Source organism: Sander vitreus, chromosome 14 (genome assembly GCF_031162955.1).
Source record: "Sander vitreus isolate 19-12246 chromosome 14, sanVit1, whole genome shotgun sequence".
NCBI classification, from domain to species: domain Eukaryota; kingdom Metazoa; phylum Chordata; class Actinopteri; order Perciformes; family Percidae; genus Sander; species Sander vitreus.
Window position 1 is genome coordinate 28,181,199 of NC_135868.1, and position 15,820 is coordinate 28,197,018.

General features: G+C 41.5%; 1 protein-coding gene across 9 annotated transcripts in view; it reads left to right on the plus strand.

Moving 5' to 3' along the window:
• thrb (thyroid hormone receptor beta) overlaps positions 1 to 6,650 on the plus strand; it is a 162,722-nt gene extending 156,072 nt beyond the window's left edge. For all 9 annotated transcript variants that reach the window (XM_078268357.1, XM_078268356.1, XM_078268362.1 and 6 more), the window contains one exon: positions 283 to 6,650. In XM_078268357.1, coding sequence (XP_078124483.1) covers positions 283 to 524 — 242 coding nt within the window. In that variant the 3' untranslated portion in view covers positions 525 to 6,650. The remainder of the gene's footprint in view (positions 1 to 282) is intronic.
• Positions 6,651 to 15,820: the final 9,170 nt, after the last annotated feature.

Below are 15,820 nucleotides of genomic sequence, written 5' to 3' on the forward strand. Positions count from 1 at the left end.
TTTTTGAAATTCCTCAAATCTCTTGTGAAAACAAACCTACACTCAATTGTTTTGGTGCTTGAAATGAATAACAAAAGTCTTGGGTTCACAAAAGGAGGGTAATATATGAATAAAATAGTAAATAAATGTCTAAAATGAAATTTTGTAATATAGCTTTTTGAATATGAGTGTTGTCAAACATCGCTTGGATTCCCCGGTGTGTCTTTTGTCCTCAGAGGGTTAAATTCCTGCAGCACACTAACTGATAACTGATAACTTCCCCGTTGTCTTTTTTGTCATCAGATCGGCCGGGCCTGAGTAGCGTGGAGCGAATTGAGCGCTGCCAGGAGGAGTTTCTGCTGGCCTTTGAACATTACATCAACTACCGCAAACACAAAGTGGCGCATTTCTGGCCCAAGCTGCTAATGAAGGTGACGGACCTGCGGATGATCGGCGCCTGCCACGCCAGCCGATTCCTTCACATGAAAGTGGAGTGTCCCACCGAGCTATTCCCTCCTCTCTTCCTGGAGGTCTTCGAGGACTGACCAATGTTTTTGTGTGTGTGTGTGTGTGTGCGTGTGCCTGTGCGTGTGTATGTGTATGTGTATGTGTGTGCATACGTCAGCGCCTGGGCACCCTGGTGGTCTCGGGGTGGAACCAGCAAAAGGCCCATCACAATGAACTTTCTATTAGCACTACTGAGTGTCACTTCATTCCATAGTTTAGGAGTAGCTCTCTGGTCTAGTTTTTCCGGAAGATGATTAGGGCCACGTGAAAAATATGAGTTCTGAGTTTAAATTCAAAATTCTGAGTTTAAAGTCAGAATTCAGATTTTTATTTTTTTTTTCTCCTTAAATTCCTCGGAATTCTGACTTTAAACTGAACTCAAATATATGTTTCACATGTGGCCCTAAACCTCTGCCGTAACTTTTGGATGGAACCATCCCTTAACAGTGCGGGTACATGTGAATAGCATTTTGTTCTTTCTTCTTGGTTTGTTTTGTTGTTGTTTACTGTCGTGGATATAACCTCTCACCTCGGATATTACTATAGGTTTTTTTTTTTTTTCTTCCGTTTTTGATGATTGTACAGTTGGCATAATGATGATTTTATCAACACTTGTTCAATGATTGGAAACCATGCAAATGTTGTATTTTCTTCCTTCTACGTTGGAAAACTCAAAACGGCTGCTCTCCTGATCACAAAATAAGACATTGTTAGCGATGCTTTTGCCTCTCTCCCAACCGCGCGACTTTGTCGGAACCATTTGTTGGTATAGTAACTGTCATATAGTCAGTAATCCATCCGGTGAGTGTCTCAATTGTTCAGTGCCTCGCCATCATACTGTGATTCAGTGTTGCCCATTAACAGCAACACTCACTCTAATGGACAGCGGCTCACAGGCCTTTGTAAGTCTCTGGGTAGCGACACATCACAGCATTAAGTCGTATAATGCAGCGTTCCAGAGATGTCGGAAAAATCTGAATTTGGCAACAGAACTGCAACTTGAGTAAGAAACCTGGGCAAGATCGTGCAGCATACATTGTTAACACTACCCAACAATACTGTTTGTAATCCTTGAATCACACAAGTTGATTTTTCTTAGTAAAATATGAGTATAATTCTGCCCAATACCTGCCTTTGCTGTAGGTAGCTAAACATGGGATTTTTTAATTGTGAAGACTAGCAAACATTGCGAAATATCATGGACAACTTTAGCTGTTGCTCTATGTAGCACATTAGGGCCATTACAAAAGAAAAAGAAAAACCATTGTATTCATAAAAGCGTAGGGCATGATATTTTGAGAAAAAGCCAAATTTCTTAGATTTATTTAGGAAATGAGTGAGTTGCTTTGGACAAAAGCATCTACCAAAGGAATGTAAATAATGTTCATTTGTTTATTTAAGTCAAATATGCAAGAAAGATTTACTGTATTGAAGTAAACCACATGGCTTTGCCTTTGACACATTGTATGTTCTCGCAACTTCATTTCCATAGCAAATCTTCAAGTATGATGCACATACTGTATCTGACATGTATTACTTTTCAACCAAACTTCTTTGGTTTACAGAGTTCCTACCCAATCTCTAATGAGGCAGATTGTTTAGGGCTTTTTAAATAACAAATGTAGAGCTGCAACGTTAAGTTGAGTAAGCAAAATAATTTCCTATTTCCTGTTTATTCTCTGATTTATGTTATAGTAAATTGAATATCTTTGGACTGTGGAGAATTGGTTTGCAATTAGATGACATCATTTCAACACTTACGAAAATTGTGTTGGGCATTTTTCCCTATTTTCTGACATTTTACAAAACAAATGATCAACCGGTTATTGAAAATGAGAAAATAAACAGTGGATTAATGGATAATAAAAATAATAGTTCCTTATACAACAAATGCTTGTTCCTTAACAAATGCATTCATTATAGAATGGCGGAAGTATTGATCCATGGCCCTAACTCTGTCGTAGTAAAAAAGAAAAAGAAAAACTATCTGGGCAAAGAAAATCTTGCATGTGTGCATGTTTTTTTGCTTTTATTTTTTTACGAACGACCCTGGAAAACACAAAAAGGTTGTAAACTCCAACCTACCTGCTGGTGATTCAGACTTATTCCGACATTGACAGGAACGCAGCAGTAGCATTTGAAATGAGCCTGTTCATCATTGCCAGGGACTGGTCAGGACTAACTAAAGCACATAATGACACTGATGTCAGGAAAAGACAATCATATAGTACTTGTTTTTTGTGTAACAATGCCACATGCTGTGCCAAAATCAAGCAGAGATGCCCTCCTAATTGTAATCCCTGATGGTCTTGACTGGTTATGCATGCCGCTCACACACACAGTTGTCCCTCCGACTCGTGTTTTAGTCCACGTGAGCAGGTTCCACGATACTACCAGTATGAGTTTTAATGTGCTTCATCTCGGCCGTGTTGCCTCACTTATCCCACATGCAATGATTTTAACCGTTTTTTTCACAACTCCCTGAAAACTGGGGGTATTATGTTCAAACAGTGACGTCATGGTGCTATGGTGGGTTGGAGAAATGGCTGATTGAACTGTATTGTTATTGACACGCAGGGATGAACATTATCTCTGTGTATAACAGCCCATCAACCTCTTATGATGGCATGCATTCACACTAACACACAATCATGCGCAGACACAGTACATACAGTATACCTTGGACACATACTGTACACGTGCACATTAATCAACGCATTCTCATGAATGGGTTCATATGATATCGTACGAAAAGTTACGCACACCAATTCCTTTGATATCCTACGAAATAAGCGACCGCCGGCTGGTCACGTGACGACCGGTCACATGACAGTTAAGTTTAGCAGCCTTTACATTAAGCCAAGAAAAGGTGACTGTGAGCCGGGTACAGAGCACCGTGACATTACGATGCCGATGCAGTTAAGTTTGGCTGACAAAAAGTTACCGTCATGCGACGACAGTTAGGCACCGATACGACTAGTTAAGATTAGTAAAAAGATCATGGTTAACAGTAAGGATCATTCACATCAGTAAATTCTACACCACTCTTAAGTAAAAGTTGTTTTTGAATGTGAGTTTTACAAAAATGCTAGCTGCACTAAATGAAATGTATTAAGCTGAAGACATGTTTTAGTTACTTTGTTTACTTGATTTTTTTTTGTAAACAAAAAAAATGGTGTGCAGCTCTATTATCTAGGCAGTCCAGAGTTTTTTTGTGATTGTTGCGGGCAAAAGTCCTCGATTATGCGGCACGTTTTCTTAAAAAATGCAACGGAATATGCGGGATATTTATGCAATTTTATGCGATGAAATTGCGGGAACTTGCAAAAACTGCAGTTTCATCGTGGCTTCATCGCGGGGTTCGCAGCTTTTCGATGATGTTCACGTCGCGTAATTACGTCACTTCATAATGTTCCCATGTCAACAGGGGAATGGCTGCTCTTGTGTGAAGTAAACACATCATTTTTCAACTTTCTGCTAAGATGTATGTGACTTTTTTGCAACGAAAATGTGGGGATTATGAAATCATGCATATTTTGCGCGGAAATCGACAATTTATGCGGCAAAAGTCCTGCGTATTTGAAAAAATGCGGCCCCCGCATAAATATGCAGACTTTGGCTGATTATGCATTGAATTACGCGATCGCATAATCACGTTTTTCTGGAGGGACTGTCTAGGCAAATACAAGTACTGGATCAGGACTCGGTATCGGATATTAAATATTGATTTAATCGGGACATCCCTAGGTAATAGTACTCCTGGGGCATGAACACGCGTTACTTGCGTGAAAGTCTTGTGTTTTCAGTTTTGTGTTAGGACACAAACTCTGCTCCCCTGTTTTAAAGCGCTGCATTTTATGACCCAACCATCCACATCGACCTCCTCCCTGCGCGGCACTTCACACTCTAATACATAAGCCCTCAATGTGGTGCATACAGCAATAAACACGTGAAATATATACGAATTACAGTACATAACTTTTCGTAGCGATACGTACAAATACTTCATGAGAACAGCCTGTATTAATGCATGTGCATAGATAGCATATGGGTCAGACCCCACCACTGTGACCCAACAGTGGGATTTGGAGGCCAAGTGAACATTGGCCGGCCCAAAAAACAGTATGATTCATCATCAGCAGGGTACGCTAACAAAGCTGGTAAGATTGTGAAAACATAGCGCTCTTTCCTTTCTTTTCTTTTCTTTTGCCGGTATGTTCTTTTTTGTTGTTGTTGTGAAAAAGCCTCTCTATGGTATTGCCGTTTGCAATGTGACAAAACATTTGCTTTGTATATCTCGCTTTCTCAAGCTTCACACTACTCCTCAAAGCAGCTTGTGGTTTTCTTTTTCTCCTCTTTTCTGTGTAGTGATGCCTTTTATCAAAGCAATAGACTTGCTACAGTGTTTGAACGACCCCTAGACCTCACACACACCTCACAAAACTGTAAAGACTCAAAATAAATGCACAGACAATCAGAGGGAGAGAGATGGATGGGGGGAGTAGGCACCCAAGCTCAGGCGGCCCTGGCTGGCATGTAGGGGCCGGGCCGTGCTGAGCCAGAGCCATTTGGAAGAGTAACATTGGCCATGTTTACATGCACCCATTGTTGTTCATAGTCCTGTTGAACTCATCCTCATGGTAGCTTGTTTGCAGGAGCCTTTAATATCCTGTGAATGAGCACAGAGTAGTCCTGGTAGAAAAAAATGAACTTGTTTTTGCTTGATAGTTAAATTGAACTAAAATAATGTGTCAATGTATCACAGGATGAAAAAAATGTGAAATAAATCTGGTCAGTTATCACAACCCGGGCTGGTTGCACAAACATGCATCATCATCATCATCTATAGGTCTTAGTCTATGTCAACGACGTTTTATTTCCGGGATTGCTCCAGTGCCGGCGGAAATGTCCCTCATTTCAGCCGAATGTCCGTCCCCTTCCTCTTTCTTTGTGTTGGTGTTTTGACCTCCGGTGGATTTCTGAGGACTATGGTTAACTGCTCCTCAGATCTCTGCAGGGTAAATCCAGACAGCTAGCTAGACTATCTGTCCAATCTGAGTTTTCTGTTGCACGACTAAAACAACTTTTGAACGTACACGTTCCACCAAAACAAGTTCCTTCCCGAGGCTATTTTGCAGAGGCGCCGCTAAGAAAGAAGAAACTTTCAAAAAAATATTTTTAACATAATTTGGCGGGCCCCTTGCACTAACCCTGCAGGGACCCCCTGTTGAAGATATCTGGTCTATACTGTGACATTTATTCAGATCTAAGTCATATCCAAACTCTGCCAGTGCAGCCAGCCCCGGGTTTCTCAATCAAAGTATAGAGTTCCTAACCTGGCTATTTCCCGTAATGAACACCACATCTTGTATTAAAGAGAACCAAAAATTAAAGTTCCAAATTACAAAAAATCCATCTTCCAATCTAAACAGGATTGCCAGACATTAGAGCACTGTTCTTCAGTCATGACATTCCAGCTTAATCTTGTAAAGGCAATGTTTTTCATTTGAAATGTTTAAAGGAATGAACAACCAGGTTGTACCAACAGTTTTCATAGGTTTCATAGGAAAGTAAGTGACCAAACCCTTACCTCACCATGAACCAAATTCATTCACAGTAACATCGATGGCCATTGGCCATTTGGTGGCAGTACTTCATAACAGGCTGAACATCAATTATTTAACAAATTAAGGCCTTACAAAGTTGATATGGCTTACATGTTAGCTATTGCGTATTTACACACCTGCAGACGTGGACCTACCATGAATTAGGAGTTGTTTCTGGTGACCTGATGAATGTATGTTTAATATTTACTCTCCCTCAATCTCTGTTCTGAGAGCAAAATCTGGCTAAAGTGCTCTGTAGAGCTGAGGAGCTTCTGATGATTCATCTGACTCATTATTCATATGAAATGAATAATTAGTGCAATGTTAAACCAAAAAATCTGAACTAAAAACTAAAAAAGTAAATTTTGTTCAAATAACATCAAAATACAAATTAAAAATAAAGGCCTTTACATAATGGGAGGGTTACGAATAAACAACACGCGAAATGCTCGCCTAAGAATTATCATATTGGCAGGTGAACAGTTACTTTAAAGAGTTATGTTTTTTACATTAAGACTTTTATTAAAGTTTGACGTCTTAAACGGCTTTGGGTTCGGACTACGTGCCTCCGTGTTGTTGTTTTATTGGTTGATAGGGATGTAACGATGCATCGTGAATCGGTTAAAAGTCGATTTAAATGTGTAAAGATCGCAACTGGTTGAGAAAAACAGTGACTCACAATGACATTTTTAAACAGCCCAGAATGTGATGCTATCTAAAGGCAGCTACACACCGGTCCGATAATCGGCCGTTGGACAGTCTGGCGAGGTCAGTGACTCGAGTCTGTTCGGTGTGTTCTGTGCCGTCATCCGTTGGAGGAGCTGTCGGCCTTCATTTTGGCCGACCTGACATGCTCAGTCCGAGACAGGGCAGTCGGGACTCACCCGGAAATGGCAAGCGGGATGAGCATGACTAAGCCTCTCAAAATCTGACGAAAATCTTTTAAACTGACCTTTGTCAATCTGAAATGAAGACAGATTCAGCAACTGCACGGCCTATTTCTCGCTTAAAATGTTTTCAGAAACACGTTTCGGTGAACTATTTTAGTACAATATGAGATCGTATTCTGAATGAGTCGCCAGTAATGGCCAGTTGAAAAATCCGGAAGCAGCAGCCAGACCCACGTGACCATGGATGTATTAAGAGAACTGGATACAGTGTTCGGCGGGAAGCCCCGTACATTCCAATGAGAGTTGCTCAAAAGCGCATAAAGCAAACATGGAGCTTGGATCTTCCACGTTGACTGACCCATGACGTCACGATGGACATGCGCACTAGCAAATTTAGTTTAGTTTGTTTGTGTTGTCGTAGCAACATGCTCGTTCATGAGCTTCTCTCTCGTGTCTCATACAAGTGGCGAACTCATGAACTCGCTGTTTCATTGTATAAAATATTCACTAACGTTAAACATTGTGTTTTTATTGTTCCCGATCGTTTACATGCTTAGCTAAATAACCAATGGATGTATTTAGACAACCAAGAAGATGTAATTATTATGTCGTGCTACTAGCTAGCAAGTGCTAACTACTACGGTTAGCCTGCAGTTTCGTGAACAGAGCTTCATCTCTCATCCACGTTACAGGCTTTACAGCATACATACCATGTATGTATTAATAGAACACATGGTGAATTACAACCATTAGCGTTAGCATTATCCATTATCACAGCTACAGGACCTCGGAAGCTGCTCGCATCCATTATATGCGTTCATAATGCCTAGTTTAATAACTCTGGATTCGGCTACTAGTAAATGTTAAAAACGTGACGTTTTAAACAAGGACCTTTTAAGTGTTCGGGCTGGTAAGTTGATGTACCCCAAAAATAAATATCCGCTGAAATATAGTAGATTCTTTCGCCATGCAAAGTCTATGTGAAAAGTCTTTCTTGGCCATGGGGTGCAGTTCCACCCTTATCCGCTAAGCCCATGGTGGCTTTTAGACATGGCGCTCTTCCTCGGGGCTTGCACGTGACGCGTTCGTCCAATCAGCTGCCGATTTTCATTTTTTGGGCGACAATACAGATTGGCGGCGCCTGCTGTTATGGATACGTATTACGTCTCGTCGCTTTGGTGTGTTCCGAGGCAATTTTTTGACCAACTCAGGGAGACTGATCAGTCCAACGGCCGGCCGTCTGGTTGGTCTGTAACGGCCTTTACATTTCCCAGCAGGTAAAGTTAGCTTACCATTAGCTTGTAACATTAGTCTTTAACATGGTTTAAATGCTGACAGCTAAACGCTGTAAAGTGCGTCTGTATTTCACTGGAAAGGAGTCCAACACCGGGACGTCCAACAGTCTGCAGCTTAAGACACAGAGGAGACTCGCTGCACTTTGGGACTGCGTGGACACTGCCGAGTCAGATAAACAACAGAGAGGGGACTTAGTGTTGCATTTGGGTCCGGCTCCATAAGCCTTTGCTGCGTTCAACCTTGTAAAATACCCTTTTGCCATCTAGTGTTTATTCTTTTTTGTCGTTTAACAGCAAACGACTGGTGAAAAAAATTAAGGTTATAATTATTGTTATTACATATTTAAAGGTCCCATGGCATTAGGGTGACCAGATGAGAATGGGTAAAATTCGGGACAAGGGTGGCGGGGCGGGCAACAGCCAATCCAATCACTCCTTCTCATGGCTGCCTGCACGTGCACTTTCCCTGACCTCATGGCTGCAACTTGCGCTCTCTTTATCTACTCTATAACATAAAAAGGGGACAAAAAGATTTTATTTTCTTTGTGCGTATAAAATAACAGGAACAACAAAAGTTGAAATGCACTAAAGCTATACAATACCTCCTAAGATTGGATTGCGGTGGAGGCCCGGCACTGGCATATTTCGTGGAGGATTTCACTGCTGCCTGCACTCTCGGCTTTCCCATGATGATTTTGTGGAATTCTGCTCAGCTCATTTGTAAATTAATTTTTACTTTAATTTCGCTGCGGACCAGATTAATGATGGAAAACACCCGCTCTGAGTAAGCATTACTCACGGGGATGCTCAGGACGAAGGACAGCAGTTTGGCATACTGAGGGAACGCAGGCCTGCTCTACAGCGCTTGGGCCCAAAGCTCACCTACAGGGTGACTGTGTGTCGCCAGATTTGGCAAGACATCTTTCAGCGCACAATTCTTGTTGTAGAACTCATCCATGTCGAGATCCTCATCCATCTGAAGGGCGGATACAGCTGTTGTCAATTTCCGGTAGCTGATGTCTTGTTTTTCCTTGAGGTTGAAACACTGGATGTTGAACAGGTGCCCAGTTTCAGAGAAGTTGAACCATTTCTCAAGGTATTGCTCCGCGGTATCATAGAAGTTGATGAATTCTCCACGGAGCCTGTCAACCCTCAGTAACAGTGGAGGCGAAGACACGGTCAACTTTTGCTCCGAAGAAAGCATCTTTTTTGCGCTGCTGGAGTTTGGTTCGGAGGCTGTTCATCAGCGCAAACATTTCAACTGAGGTGAGACTGTCACTCTCAAGACTCAGCACAGCACCAGAGAAAATCTTTAGAACATTTTGCAAGAAGAAAAGAGTGGCCTCCAGCTCGCTGCATTCGTCTTCCTCTCCATGCTCGTTACCCCAGATGACACGGGGGCACTCTTCGCCTCCCAGCGACAAGAAGTAGCTCTGCACAGCTGGCCAGGTGTTGATAAGTCTGTCAATTGCAGGGAGTAGGCTCAACCAGCGTGTCGGGACGGGGCTCAACAAGGTAAGGTACTCCATGTCAGCAAATTCAAACATTTCTTTGAGGGTGGCAACTCTTTTGGCAGAACAGCTGAAATGATTGAATGATTTAATCACTATAGACTCAACATCTGTTTTCAGTACATTGCTGGCACGTTTTACTGCATTATGTATTATGTGAGCTGGGCAGTTTGCAGGCAGGATCTTGCTGTTGTGTTGTTTTAGATTTTGGTAAATGGAGTGTTTTCTGCTGTAATTCACAGCCGCATTGTCAGCTGAGAAGGCGGAGACGTTATGGATGCTGAGTTTGTGTTCTAACTTCTGCAGTAAGGTTGCTGTGACAGCATCTGCGCTCTCGGCTGCCTGTTCAAAGAAATTCAGAACCCTGTTTTGGATGCCTTGCTCGGGGGGTCCAGAATCTTACAGGGATGGGGAATGTTTTCACATAGCCTTTGTTAGAGGTATCAGTTGCAATGGAAAAATACATGTCTTTTGACTCAAGGCTCTGGGAGAAGTCAGACACGAGAGGTGCCAGTATGTTTGTGACGAGTGCTTCTGCTTTTGCGCAGCAGATGTGTTTAGCTATAGCCAAGTCAGAGTACAGTTTTGGCGTTAAAATCATAGCACAGTCAAGTGATCTGTATGACTGTTGGTGGGTCACACAGTGAAACACAGATGTCAGCTCAGCAGCAGCTATTTTGTTATACATGGAGTCATCCTCCCGCTTAAAGAACAATGAGACTGGTCTGTACAGTTGTGCTGTTAGTTATATGTAGTTTGCTGCTAGCATGCAGCCTGACGTCTGCGCCTGAGCCTCCATTTAAGAAATTTATGAATGAAAATTTGCGTCTATACGTACTGTTGCAGCCAATGAGCAGCCGAAGGGAGCTGGCTGCAGGATGACTCAATCACCATGAACAGTTTTTAATGTTCTATCAGACTACACCTACTCGAGAGTCAAAAAAAAACCCCCAAAAAACCGACTTGAGTCTGCTTTTGAGACTTTGCTCTAATTTTCGGGACAATTAGGGCAGGATTCGGGATTCGGGACAACTGCTTGGATTCCGGGACTGTCCCGAATTTTTCGGGACATCTGGTCACCCTACATGGCATGAACATTTCACTTTATGAGGTTTTTTAACATTAATATGAGTTCCCCCAGCCTGCCTATGGTCCCCCAGTGGCTAGAAATGGTGATAGGTATAAACCGAGCCCTGGGTATCCTGCTCTACCTTTTGAGAAAATGAAAGCTCAGATCTGGAATCTTCCTCCTTAGGAGCTCATAAGGAGGAAGGTTACCTCCCCTTTCTCTGCTTTGCCGGCCCAGAGAATTTGGCCCACCCATGAGAGAGAGACATCATGGCTTTCAAACGAGCAAAGTGGCAGTTGGTCAAGGCCACACCCCCACTCTCCACCATATATATATATATATATATATATATTCATTCTGTTAAAGAAAATCGTATCATGAACTTAAAATCGTGAATCGTATCGACTTGTGAGTCGAGTGTATCGTTAACATCCCTACTGGTTGATGCCTTTATTTGCGTTGCGTATCTCAGAATAATTGACGTTGTTTAAGAAAAAAAATGTATTACGTCGCTTTATCGGCTAACTGCTCCTCAGATCTCTGCAGGGTAAATCCAGACAGCTAGCTAGACTATCTGTCCAATCTGAGTTTTCTGTTGCACGACTAAAACTACTTTTGAACGTACACATCTTCCACCAAAACATGTTCCTTCCTGAGGCTATTTAGCAGAGGCACCGACCATGATTGTCTCCAGGGCTTAGCACCGCCCAAGACGATTGTGATTGGTTTCAAGAAATGCCAATAAACCAGAGCACATTTTTCTCCCATCCAGGAATGCTGTGTGGACTAGCCAGACCTTCTTCTGCAGAGCTGTCGAGGAAGGTCTGGCAATGCAAGACTAATTGATGAAAAAGACGCCCATAGTGTGTAAAGGCCTTAAGCATTACCAACCTAACTTTTTAAAGTTATGATACGAATCTTTGTGTTTTTGTAGGTTATGTACAAACTGGAGTCAATGGCTGTAAGAATACGTTGGATTTACACGTCGCACACATAACCATAATTACTTGAATTATCATATGCACGGAGCTGTTTGGTGCATGTAAGCATAGTCAATGCTGCCTGCTGGTTCAGATAATGTTTACTGTTCCTGAAGAGGTGCCGGTGCTCTGTTATCTCTCCCACGAGTTGTTACGCTTAAGGTTACTCAGTTACAAACCAATAACAAGAGTTGCACAGCTATTTTAGTGTACAAAGGAAAAAGGATGTATTTTTCAGACTGCAGATTTTTAAACAGATGTTAGCATAATATAAACATGATATTGTTTTGCATATAGCATTAAAAAAAATACAGTATCTTACTCTAAAACCCATTTCCACACCTCTGCAAAACAACTATGAGCAAGATGTTTAATATAATAATTGAAGAAAAAAAAAACTTACATTATTGCAACATTACTTTTACTATTTAAAAAATGACTGTAGCTGGACTTCACTGTCAGTACAACACAGCACAGTGGAACACATTTAAAGTAAACTTCTTGTTAAAGTGCAACAAGCAGCAGAGAAAAAGCCATCCACTGTAAAACACAGATTTCTCTCCTTGTGTGTTTGAGTGTCTTCTTGTTCAACTCATCTGTTCAACACGTACTGGAAAACCGTCATGGAGAGAAAGGGAGTGAGATAAGGTTTTGGGATGTGTACGAGTGAATCTGTGGCAGCAAAACAGAAGATGAGAAAATTCTGTTCCAAATGTTTGCTGTCTTGCACTCGGTGTTTAAGGAACATTGTTTGGTTATCCATTTTCCAGCTCCGGACACTGCTTTGATATGAGCGTGGAGGAAATGATGTTGATTCTATTGACTGACAATGATTGCAGCTAATGTAAATTGGCTCTGGAGAATAAAGATGGTTTTGAGAAAAGTTTTGGTTTGTGCTTTTACTTTTGTTGAAATCATGTCAAAGTTCTTATGTCACAGGGTAGATCTCAGATGTCGGAATTTTTTTATTTGGAATAACCCTTTGAAATGTCAAGCATCTCGTTTTCGAGGGGGGTCCTTAGCGACATAACTATACGGTACAATCATAGTTAGACAAGACAGTTAAAAAAAGCAACAAACAAACAAAGACAGAGAGGCAAGATCAGGCAATTGTCTAGGAAAACTCAGGAGCAGCACAACTCATTTCACATATGTGAAGAAGGTTCGGGAGACCTTGATAACTTACATAGGAGCATTTAATTAACACTCAATTGAGGAAACAAATAAGCAAGCAGTACAGTATAACCACGATTTGTTATCATGCAGTGCCGTCCCAACTCTCTGAAGTTCCTGTCCTCCACATGGTGTATTTAAACTCATGCTAGAGGCGCTACGTTTAGCTGACACTTAAACCCTCTGAGGTCTAAGGGTACTTTTACATATCTTATTTAAATTCACCTTTTAAGGGACATGTATATAATCTGATCCCCATGTGTTTCATATCAAAATGTTCAGAACAAACTCAGTTTTCTGTGAAGTGAGGCCCAAATTTGTTCCAGAGCAATGTGTACAGACATAATTTGGCCCTAAAGCTGAAAAGTTGATGTTCGCTTTTTGAAATTTCTCAAATCTCTTCAAAACAAACACTACACTCAATTGTTTTGGTGCTTGAAATGAATTTACAAGGTTCACAAAAGTAACGTAATATATGAATAAAATAGTATGTAGTATGTATGTCCTCATAGGGTTAAGGTAAACAAAGATATTGCAGGCGCCTAAACTCAGATGCCAGAGATACTCTCTGGGAAGTATGCAAAAGTGTGGCAGGCCCAGCAACCTCTAAAAGGAGACAGTCCTAAAACAAAACATTCCCTTGTCATGCAGCTGTCTATACTCATTGTATCTGTAGAGAGACAAACATTATTATACATGACTTGTTCGTGATTAAGAGATTGGCCAAATCTTCTCCTCCCCTGTCCTATAACCTATGAATGTGCCGATGTTGTCTAAGAATTCCCTTAGTCTCATCATACAACAACATGGTGTTTCCAGAAATTCCACAACAGTAATTTTATTTATATATATATATATATATATATATATATATATATATATATATATATATATATCATCACTTTTTTCGACATACTATATAATAGCTTATTTATCACTTTTTTCAACATGCGATACTATGTCATTTTGACATACTATGGCTTTTTTATCACTTGCCCCACATGCCTCTCATGAGGATTGAACCCACAACCGCTGTGTTCTTCCAATCAACATTGTACTACTCTGAATCATCCAATCTAACACACTTTACAGACGTTTTAGAGCATATTTGAGTTTTTTGCTTTAACTGTTAGACCTTAAAATTAAACACGCCTCCACTACTGTGTTCGTCCAACCAGCGTTCTTCCACGCTGAGCCATCTGATGCGTCGGCTCACTGATTATCTGTTGTGGCGTACACATTTAAACAAAGTCGTGAAAAGTGATTAAAAAAGCCGTAGTTTAGTATGTCGCAAGTCATGAAATAGTATAGTATGTCGAAAAGAAGTAAAAGCTATATTTTGGAAAAAAAGTGATAAAAAAGCCATGGTATAGTATGTCGAAAAAAGGGATAAAAAAGCCATAGTATTATCACGCATACAGAAAATGGACCAACAGATGCACGACTCAGGTACGTAAAATACAATGGTTTATTAGCAAGCTAATAAAACACAGGCAACAGTGTCCAGTAAACGGCAGGCAAAAGGAAATCCGGTAAAACAAGCAATGGTCAAAATCCAAGGGAAAACAGGAACTCAGGAACACAGGACACAGGGAAAACCGCTCGAAGACTGAACACATGGAAGCAGACGATCTCGCACTGGGGTAAGGGGAAGACTGAACTTAAATACACAATGAGACACAGGTGAAACACATCAGGTACTCACACAGGCGGGAAAGTAACAGACAGGAAGTAAAACCAGACAACACATGGGACAAAAGAGAGACTACCAATATAAAACAGGAAATGGAAAACTAACAGAAAACATGAAACAAACTAAAAACAGAAACTTGACACAGGGACAAGCCATGACAAGTATAGCATGTCGAAAGAAGTCATGTCGAAAAATGTGATTTAAAAAAAGGCATAGTATAGTATGTCGAAAGAAATCATAGTATAGTATGTTGAAAAAAGTGATGAAAAAGCCATAGTATAGTATGTCAAATCTTGTGGTTCTAGGAGAGTAAGTGGAACCCAGATGGAACCTCTTTCAGGAATGCTAAAGGATAAACCGGCTCCATCCTGCAAGAACCTGCAGCCTTAACTGCTATTTTTGAACAGGCAGGTCATGGAGCTTGCCTACTCTTCTGGCCAGAGTAACCCAGTGTCAAGGGAGAGCCACTTCAGATCAGGAAGGATGCAGAAGTGCTTCAAGGACCATGGTCAAACCCAAAAAGAGACTAAAGGACTGAACGTATGACCGCCAGCCTTAGGAAGCCTCTGAGAAATCAGGAAATCAGGGAGCAGTCATGCTCATGCAGTGTAGAAGCACAACACACACTGCCAAAATTCCTTACAGTGTTGCAACCGATTTCCCTGCCTCCAGCTGGGTCAGCAGAAACAACAGAAGGCCATGTTGCTGTTGCAGAGTAGGGAACCACCTGACGAACTTACACATGTGGCAACCCCCCTTCCAACTGCAAGCCCAAAGCCACACTCAGGGGCAGAACCTGTTCCCACACAGCAAGACCCTCTGGGGCAGGGGCTCCAAGGCGCCCTGTGCAAGATGGGAGGTATAGCCTAAAACCACATCATGGGGGGCCAAAGAGGAGCCACTAGATGTAGTCACGCTCCGCCTGAATTCTCAGAACCTCTACAGGATGAGGGCTGTCAGAAGCTTTATGAAAAGGTTGGAGACCTTGTCACAGGAGATCATTCATTACGCAGCTTATTATGTGGCTCATTGCGCAGCATAATACTAGGCTATTGCACAAGTCATCAGGCAGCTTATTGCGCAGTTATTGTGCGGCTTAATGTGCTACACGCCTAAT